Here is a 9508-nt window from a genome sequence, read left to right as displayed (position 1 = left end):
CGGGGAGGCCTCGCCGACAGCCCGCTGCCGGGGCGGCTCTTCCTGTGCTTGCAGCCCCCGCCTCCCACCTGGGAAGCTGCACCTCCAGCCTCCGCCGCCGCCAATGCTGCCGCCGCCGCTGGGACTGCAGCACGCCCTCCTCCCTCGAGGCTGCGCCGGGTAATTGCAAGCCGGGTCTGTGCTGCCCCCTGCCGGCCCGAGCGCCCCCCGCTGCTGAAGGTGTGCTCACGTGTGTACACGTAGGTGAGCACACACGTGTTTCCGGCGCCCCGAGCCCTGGAGACGCCCGAGAGTCGCCCCTCGCCGGGTTAGGAACACCGGCCTTCCAGGAAGCCTTGACCCGAAGGACAGCCATGGAATGGCATTAAATGATAACCCTCAGTTTCCCCTTCTGGAAAAGGAAAAGGGGTGAACTAGGTAATCTTAAAGGTCTCTCTGCTGCTTCTCAAATTCTGTCAGTTTTACATCTCAGAGCTGGAAAGGCCATTCCAGACCTATTAAGTCATTCCAAATAAGGAAAGAAACAGGTCGAGAGAGGTGGGGGGTAGTACTTGAACACACTGCGGTCAGGAACTTCAGTCCAGTGTTAAAGCAAAGGCCTGTATAAGCAGCCATAACTGAAAAAGCTTATTAAAGGCTTAACAAACTGCTGGGGAGCAAAGCAGAAGTGACGCCCCAAGAATTAGGATACACTGAGCATACTCCAGGCAGAGAGAATTACGTAGAAGCGGTGCCCCTCAGGTGTACATCTGGCAGTCTGCTTCAGAGAGGTGTGGGATGTCCGGTGAGTGACATTGGAGAGGAAGGTGTGGCTGAAAGGAGGTGGAATCTCTTGAGGAGAACACCACCACTGTTTATTGTGCCCTTAATTGTGTGGCAAACCCTCTACTGAGTCCTTTCCATTCATCATCTCACTTAATCCTCAGGACAGCTCAGTTGGCTAGACATTGTTATCCCCACCGTACAGAGGAGGAAACTGAAGTCTAGCAAGGTTAAGTGACTCGTTCCAGATTCCACCGCTAATGCAGGCTGGTTTGCCTGGCTTCAGAGTTCTTGCACCTAACCGCTAGCTCTGCTGCCAGGCTGAAGCATGTGCTGTGATTGTCCAGCCAGTGAAGGCTTCTGATGAGGCCTGGACCAAGGCTGTGGCCACCGTGAAAGACAAGAGAGGGAGGGAGGGATAAATTCAGGAGACATTACAAAGCAGGCATCTATTGAAGATGAGGCATTGTCTTAGGATGTCATGGGTGATATTTTAATTATTCCTCATGCCAACTCTTCCAGGTAGATCTGTTTCTCTCCATTCACTTTGGTGGAGATTGGAGTTTAGGAAAGTCATGTCCTTGCCCAAGGTCTCAGAGCTCCTGAGTGGCAACAGCCAACACTCTCCCTTATTGCCTAAGTGCTTCCTTTATCTCACCCCAGGGGTTTCCCTTGCCAACAGTGCATTCTGAGAAGGCATCAGCAATCGGTGGTCAGATACCCTTTCTGCTCCCCACAACGAAACTGGAGGTAATAAATGCCACCAGCAAATCTGTGTTCAGCAATAACCCATCTCTACTCACTGATTTCTAATGGTAGCCCATTCCTGCTGTAGCCTAATATATAGCCCAGGAGTGATGTGATAGACTGAACAATGCCGCCTCAAAGATGTCCACGTCCTAATGCCCAGAACCTAGAAATGTGTTACCTTACATGGCAAAAGGGACTTTGCCAGTGAGATTAAGCTCAGGATCTCGAGATGGTGAAATGATCCTGGATTATCCGGGTGGGCCCGTTATCATTACGAGTGGGAAGCGGGCAGACCAGAGACAGAAGCAGAGGTCAGAGTGGTGTGGCCAGGAGCCGAGGAAGTACGGCAGCCACTAAGAGCCGGGAAAGACACAGAACGTCTCTCCCTACAGCCTCCAGAAGGAGTGCAGCCCTTCATTTCAGCCCCATAAGACCCATTCTGGACATCTGACCTCCAGAACTGTATGATACTAAATTTGTGTTGTTTTAAGCCACTAATTTGATGGTAATTTGTTCCAGCAGCAGTAGGAAACTAATACAAGGCAGAATCAAATAATACTGGTTTTGTGTTTTATGGCCCTTCTACCCCCCTGATCTCTGGCAGTCATCTATCACCCTCCCCAGAGCAATTGTAATGACCCACTCTCATTCTCTCCCACTGGACTCTAAGCTCCATGAGAACAAGACTTTTTCTTAGTTATCGTTATATTCCCACCTAGCCTGCTGTCTAAGCAGTGTTGTTGTTAGGTGCCATCAAGTAGGCTCTGACTCATATAGCAACCCTTTGTACAACAGAACAAAACACTGCCTGGTTCTGTACCAGCCTTACCGTGTCTAAGCAGTAGACATTCAATAAATTCTTGTTGAATGAATGCAGGATCTTATTTCATCTTCAAAAAGGCCCTGTGGGGATTGGCAGATAATGTTTCTACAAGTGTATTGGTATGTTCTGTAAGAGTTTCCAGGTATATAGTAATGCTGACAAGGGGCGAGGTTGTAGTCACTTCTTGGCCACAGCCAGCTGCTACCCAGAGGGAGCAAGTAGTTGGACCTGTGGGTTTGGTGCCATGGTTGCAGGGGACATCAAGCCCAATTGGCATAACATACTACACAAAACACTATTTCACATTCTGCTTTGGCGAGTAGTGACTGGGATCTTGAAAGCTTGCAAGCGGCCATGTAGATGCAATGATGGGTCTCTCCTTGTCCAGAGCAAAGAAGAATGAAGAGAACCAAAGACGCATGGAAACAATTAGTCCAAGTGACTGGTACACCATGCAATCCTCAGCCTATATGACTACAAGACCAGAAGAACTAGATGGTACCTGACTACCACTGTCAACCACTACGAGGGGGATCTATATAGGAGATCCTGGATAGAGTGGGAGAACAATGTGGAACAAAACTCAAAATCATTAATAAATAAATAAAGAGGGACCAGGTTTGCTGATCTGATAGAGCCTGGAGGAACCCCTGAGACTATGACCCCTAGCTTCCTTCCCTTCAGGTCTGGAATTGAACCCATTCCTGTGGCTGCCAGCCAAACAAAAGGCAGGCATATGAGCTGAACATTTGCATTAGGTAGATACACTCCTTGGAGAGATCAATCACGGGAGATTAGAAGGGCTGTGTATGCACAGGGAGACAGCTCAGGAGGCAGGAGTGCATGGAAGGGAGGGACACAGGGAAGAGGTAACTGTAGGGAGGAGGTCGGAGGAGAGCTGTTGCATTGTGGGAGATTGTCATGAGACAAAGTGTATATGAGCTGCTGTATGGAAAATGAATTTGTTCTGTAAACTTTCACCCAAATCCCCCCCCCCCCAAAAAAAAGGGCCCTGTGGGGTAGGTATTGTCATAGAAAAGTAACATTGGAGTGGAGCCTGGGGTCATACTCATGTTTCCTGACTACAGATCCCAGACTACTGACAATACCATGTCCCTCCAGCTAACTGACGTGTGGGGGTCAGGACTCCAAATTGCTTTGGTTTTACCTGTATCTCCTCTGTGGTGGGTATAGTGCTAGGCACTGTCACCTAGCTGATCTTCAATCCTCACCTCAGTCATGATCAAAACACCGCTTTATCACACAGAGTCAAAGCCAAGGTCTCTGGTCTTCCTCTGAGTAAATTTCACATCACTCAAGTTTTAAGCTGAGAGTTTCCAGGTTTGATGAGCACATTTGCCTGTTGCCTGGCCACAGTGTTAGGCATGGTGATTATTGCTTTTTCTTTCTCTGTGCTTTTCAGACCTCAAAGTCCCTCTCCCTGTTAGCTGAGCTTTATAACCAGCCTTTCAAAGTTCTCAGGGTCCCTTCTTGAACCTCATGTATGCCCGGGGTTAGTGGGCCAGAGTGACACACATACTCTGTTTATCAATGTGCCACTTTATTATGTGCCCTTTGGTCCTCAGACGATTACCCAGAACCCCTAATATTTCACCTGCCTTTCTGTCTAGAGCCATCTTGGCTAAAGTTCTCAGCAATCAGTCTATACTAACCTCCAGACACTTTTCCTTGGTCATAAGCAGTAGTTTGACACTCTTAATTCCATATACACATCCAGAATTGGATCTCTAGGGTCACCTTCTTCACTTTGCATTAAAGCTCAGCTATCAAGGAGGGGTTGCTAGGAGTTGGGGCCGACTCGACGGCACATAACAACAACAGCATCACTTCTTTGCCCACCTTCTTAAATTCATGAGAACTTTCCATTGTCCTTCCCATCACTACTCAGGGGAGTTCTGTGTCATCAGCAAGCCTTGGAGAGTTCCTTATACACTCTCTTCCTCCAGAGTTGTTTTACATGTTAATTAAACAGCCCTTTAGCCTTGTCTCTAAGGGACTCCTCTTCAGAAATGTGTCATTTATCCCCATCCCTTGTTTCCTGGCTCATTTCCTAGACTCAACAAAATTGTGCCCTCATTCCATCGGACTCTGTGTTTTTTTTCCTCCATTGAACAAGATTATACTTTATATATGTTCCTACTTACTCCCTCATGAATTTCTTCTTTCCATAAACATTATTGAGAACTTACTATGTGCCACAAAGCCTTCCCAACGCTCCCAAGTGTTCAATAAATGTCAGCTAAGCCTCTCTGCTATTGTTTCACAGTAATAAAAGCTATCATTAATTAAAGACTGTGTAGTGGGCAGCTGTGGTTTATGCCAGCCTAGCAGCCATTTTCCTTTTTTGGGCTACAGTGTTTGGATTACTTTGGAGAACAGCTTCTCTCCAACTCACCTGGTGGTCTAGGTGAAGCTGATCCCACCTCCTACCTCAGGTGTTTGCACATAATCAGGCCCAGCCAATCAGAGCATTCCATTTCCTGCGCCACCGTTACTGGCTCAAGAATGGGAGAACCTATGTTGAAGTTCTTGAGAAGAGATCATGTCTTTTCATTGGGATTGGTAAACTGGCAGCATGTATATGTGGAATGCGTGTTGGGAGCCCACTTTGATACGGCATGGAGAAAGCCTAAGGATGGCATTGGCACAAAGAAAAGCAGAGCCAAGAGATAGAGAAACGCAGACTTCTAGTGACAAGTTGACTTTGACTACGTGCATCCTATTATGCCTGAGGCAGGCAGACCTACCCCATAAAACTCCAGAAGCCAAAGTCACTGCTATCAAGTCAGCTCAGACTCATAGTGACCCCCATTGGGTTTCCGAGGTGGTACATCTTTACGGATGTAAATGGCCCCATCTTCCTTCCACATGGCTGGTGGGTTTGAACTGCCAAACTTCTAGTTAGAAGTCAAATGCCTTAGGCGCTATGCCACCAAGTTGTAATTTAAGAAGAGAATCAGGATTAGAATGAAGATTTTTCCAGGTCTCAATCCTTTTCTTTGCTCCATTTTTTCTCTTTCCTGAGCACCAGACATAAACATTGTTGTGAATAGGCACTCATTTTATCATTCTTTAAGGGCATCATCTCCAGGCAAATAATTGGCAGAGCAATACCCATCAATGAATTGTACAGAAACAATAGGAGAATTAATAAGTCCTCTAAACTTTTAGATCCAGAAGTGGCCATTGTGAAATGATTCTTTGGTGATTATATCTGAGTCCCAAATTAATGTTCTAGCTAACCCTTTCCCTCTGTTCAGATCATATTTATGACTTCCTCCTCAACATCTAATCCCTAGATTCCCATACCGAACATCTATCATCCAGCCCTCTGTCTACACTCAAGAGATCAAGATCTGGAAAGAGTAAGTGCCCCTTCTCTTCTTGATGCCACCCTTACCAAGAATTTCCTACTGAGGACCCACTTCTCTAAAGAATGTGCATTTTATTTTGGGGAAATGATGCATACTGAAGATAATTCAGAAATGGTTGCAGCAGAATGTTGACAGGGAACTGCCAGAAATTCAAGCCGGATTCAGAAGAGGATGTGGAACAAGGGATATCATTGCTGATGTCAGATGGATCTTGGCTGAAAGCAAAGAATATCAGGAAGAGGTTTACTTGTGTTGTATTGAGTATGCAAAGGCATTCAACTTTATGGATCATAACAAATTATGAATAACATTGCAAAGAATGGGAATTCCATAACACTTAATTGTTCTCATGAGGAACCTGTATATAGACCAAGAGGCAACCCATTCAAATGGAACAAGGAGATAATGCATGGTTTAAAATACGGAAAGGGGTGTCAGGGTTGTACCCTTATTCAATCTGTTTGCTGGACAAATAATCAGAGAAGCTGGACTATATGGAGAAGAACACAGCATCAGGATTGGAGGAAGACTCATTAACAACTTGCAATATGCAGATGACACAACTTTGCCTGCTGAAAGTGAAGAACACTTGATGCACTTACTGATGAAGATCAGACTATAGCCTTCAGTATGAATTATACCTCAACATAAAGAAAAGAAAAATCCTCACAATTGGACCAAGAAGGAACGTCACCATAAATGGAGAAAAGATCGACGTTGTCAAGTATTTCATTTTACTTGGATCCACAATCAACGCCCATGGAGGCAGCAGACAGGAAATCAAACAACTCATTACTCACTGCTGTCAACTCAAATGAGACTCACAGTAATCCCACCTTGATACCACTCCTTCTGTATCACATGTAACAAACCTACCGCCATCAAGTCCATCGTTTCCAACTCATAGCACCCTATAGGACAAAGCAGAACTGCCCTGTAGAGTTTCCAAGGTAACTTTACAGAAGCAGACTACCTCATCTTTCTCCCATGGACTGGCTAGTGGGTTTGAACTGCCAACCTTTTGCTTAGCAGCTAAATGCTTTACCCACTGTGACACCAGAGATCCTTACATATGACTAGTGGCTACCATATTGTCACATAATGTGACTAGCGCAGGACCAGACGTTACCCCCACCCCATTACCTACAGTTGGTTCATGTCCCTAACTTCTGCTTCATTTCCGTTAGGAGATTCTGTCTCTAAGGGGTGACCCCTTTTTCTCCATCCAGACTGCTGCCACTAACTGTCCCCTGCTCACTCAGATCAGAAGCTGTGACAGCTCTGATCCTTTTTGTCATCAAATAAAATACCCAGCTTTTGCCAAGTTGGTCAAAACCAAAGTGAATTGTTCTTTTGGGGAAAGCCCTTGGCAGCTGGGCTGGTGGTGGTGGTGGAATGTGCTTTGGAAATCCTCCCACACCCCTGAGTACACCATAGAAGCAGCATTCCAAAGAGTCCCATGACTCACCTGGGTGAACATTCCAGCCAAGGGACCAAGAACCACAAGAACCTCGGACACAGAAGAAACCCTTCCCCGCAGCTCCTTTTCCATTGCCGACTTCAAGTCCTGGTTCAAGCCAAGGAGAGAGAGAATTTGAAGCAAGAGTAGGTAGGTAGAGGCAGATGCATGCCAGTGAAAGAGTAAGAGGGATGAGGTCTGTGAGGGGCCTCTGAAGCGGGCTGCTTGGAGAGGAAGTGTCTGGTGACCTTGGCAAGAGTACAGTGATGGAAGCAGCAAAGGGACTATCTGGGCTGAAGAGAAAATGAAGCCAGGGAGATGGGGAGGTGGACCACTCATTTAAAGCATCTGGCAGGCAAGGGCAGCAGTGAGGTGCTAAAGAAGGAATTTGGGACGTCTGCTGATTGGGCAATCTACTTCCATAGTGATACTGCCTCGGAAACCCAAGGAAGGGTTGCTATGAGTCAGATTTGACTCCATGGCAGTGAGGTGTTTTCTTCTTTCTTTCTTTTTTTTTCGCTGAATTCTAGTCAGAGACTCACTTTTCTCATCTTTAAATGGGCGAATACTACTCACCTCAAAGTTTCTTTAGAGATGTGAAGATTCAAACAGATAACTGGCCCCAAAAGATAAAACTTTAAAAGCCAAAAAATGTAAGGTTGGAAGAATGAGGGAACAGACTACCAGCTGGAGGAAGCAAGGGGAATCAAGCAAAGGGTTTTTTTTTTTTTTGGCAAGGTTTTTAATTTTAACGCTGAGGAGATAGGAGGAGAAAGCAGGGAGGAGCCTGTGGAGAGGGAGCAGAGGAAAGTCTGACTGCCTGGGTGGAGCTTAGACTTGACAAATATTTCTCAGACGGTCTCTACTTTTCATCCCATGGGAATAATAAAAATGATAGCCCTTCTTTATGCTGTACGGAAATGTATATGCGTTCCCTTAGCGCGTTCGCAGACACTGCAGCATTTAATTCACCCTTGTGACAACAGGTCAGTCAGATGTATTTATCCCGAGTTCATAGTCCAGGAAGCTGGGGCTCTGAGAAGCTGAGAGACTTGCCCAAGGTTACATAGCTGGTAAGTGGCAACATCGGCTAGGGCTGGAAGCCCTGGACCCCACAGCTATTTTTCTGGGCCTCCTTCCCTTGCTCTCGGCCCTCTCTAAACTAAAGCCAGGCCCTTTCCCGAGGCCACTGAGCCTCCCGCCTCACTGACTCACACGCTCTTCTTCACTCCCCAGAGCCAATTTCCGACCTTCCAGGCTCCACCCCTCTTTAATTTGTACCCTTTGAAATACCCTCTGTTCATGCCCCTCCTGCAGCCGCCTGTTCCTCCTGCCTTTTGATGAAGCTGTTAGAAATAAAGGCAGGGGTTTTGATGGTATTAACATGGGAACCCTCTGGTCAAGTCCTGCCCTGCCACTCCCCCTGTGCCCATGCGATTCCTGAGGGAGACAGACACCACAGGCAATAGCAACATCAGACAAGCCTGCTTTGTTTTTGTTCTGCTGGGCCTGCCCAGTGCCCAAGGCTCTGATAATGTTGGGATAGAGTCCAAGTCTCAGCCTGAGGCCTAAGAGGGCCTCTCCCTCTCGCTAAGCACTCCTCTGAGGTCTTCCTTCTGGTCGGTAGCTGACTAGAGAAGCCAAAGCAAGTGTACTTAGGTATGGGAGTAAGGAAAAGAGGACCTCTTTTTTTTTTTTTTTCTAATGCTCAATGACCCCACTCTCAAGCCAACTTGGCCTCACCAGTATCCTGGAATCTGACCAATCAGATTCATATCCCATGCTCATAAGGTGGAGAGCAGAAATGAAGGGGAAAGGAGGCTCTCCTGGTGTGGTGAGTTGGGCAGGGGCTTTCTCTGCCAATTACACCAATCGAACCTAGAAACATCAGTCATTCTCTCTCTCCCATCCCTCGACATCTATATCCCCCACCCCCAACTTTTTCACAACCAATACTTGGCCATCCATCCCTTGGGCCATCACGTCAGCCTCACCTGTAGTCTCTCTGCCTCCAACCCACCACTCACCCAGCCCCCAGAGTGGGTCTTTCTGAAAGAGACTGGACCACATTGCTCTATTTATACTCTTTCAGCAGGGCTGATGACAAGGGTGGTTGTGAGTTGCCATGGAGAGCTCTAACTCAAGGGAACCAGACGAGCAATGCCATCAGTCAGACACTGCCTGGTCTTGTACCATCCCCATGACGGGCTGTGGATCTGGCCATTATGACCCGACGGGTTTTAATTGGCTCATTTTTGGAAACAGATCACCAGGCCTTTCTTCCTGGTCTGTCTTAATCTGGAAGCTCAGCTGAAATCC

At 47.0% G+C, this 9508-nt stretch overlaps 1 protein-coding gene across 1 annotated transcript in view; it reads right to left on the bottom strand.

The window, feature by feature from the left end:
* The window catches only part of EPB41L4B (erythrocyte membrane protein band 4.1 like 4B), a 181386-nt gene extending 174104 nt beyond the window's left edge, over positions 1–7282 (bottom strand). The window contains exons 1-2 of the mRNA XM_007951943.1: positions 7199–7282; positions 74–299 (exon numbers count right to left, since the gene is read on the bottom strand). Coding sequence (XP_007950134.1) covers positions 74–299; positions 7199–7282 — 310 coding nt within the window. The remainder of the gene's footprint in view (positions 1–73; positions 300–7198) is intronic.
* Between the last annotated feature and the right edge of the window lie 2226 nt (positions 7283–9508).

Source organism: Orycteropus afer, unplaced genomic scaffold, assembly GCF_000298275.1.
Source record: "Orycteropus afer afer isolate SDZICR_OR568_19922 unplaced genomic scaffold, OryAfe1.0 scaffold00320, whole genome shotgun sequence".
Classification (NCBI taxonomy): Eukaryota; Metazoa; Chordata; class Mammalia; order Tubulidentata; family Orycteropodidae; genus Orycteropus; species Orycteropus afer.
Note: the sequence above shows the minus strand (reverse complement) of the source record. Positions and strands in the feature narration are given on the sequence as shown.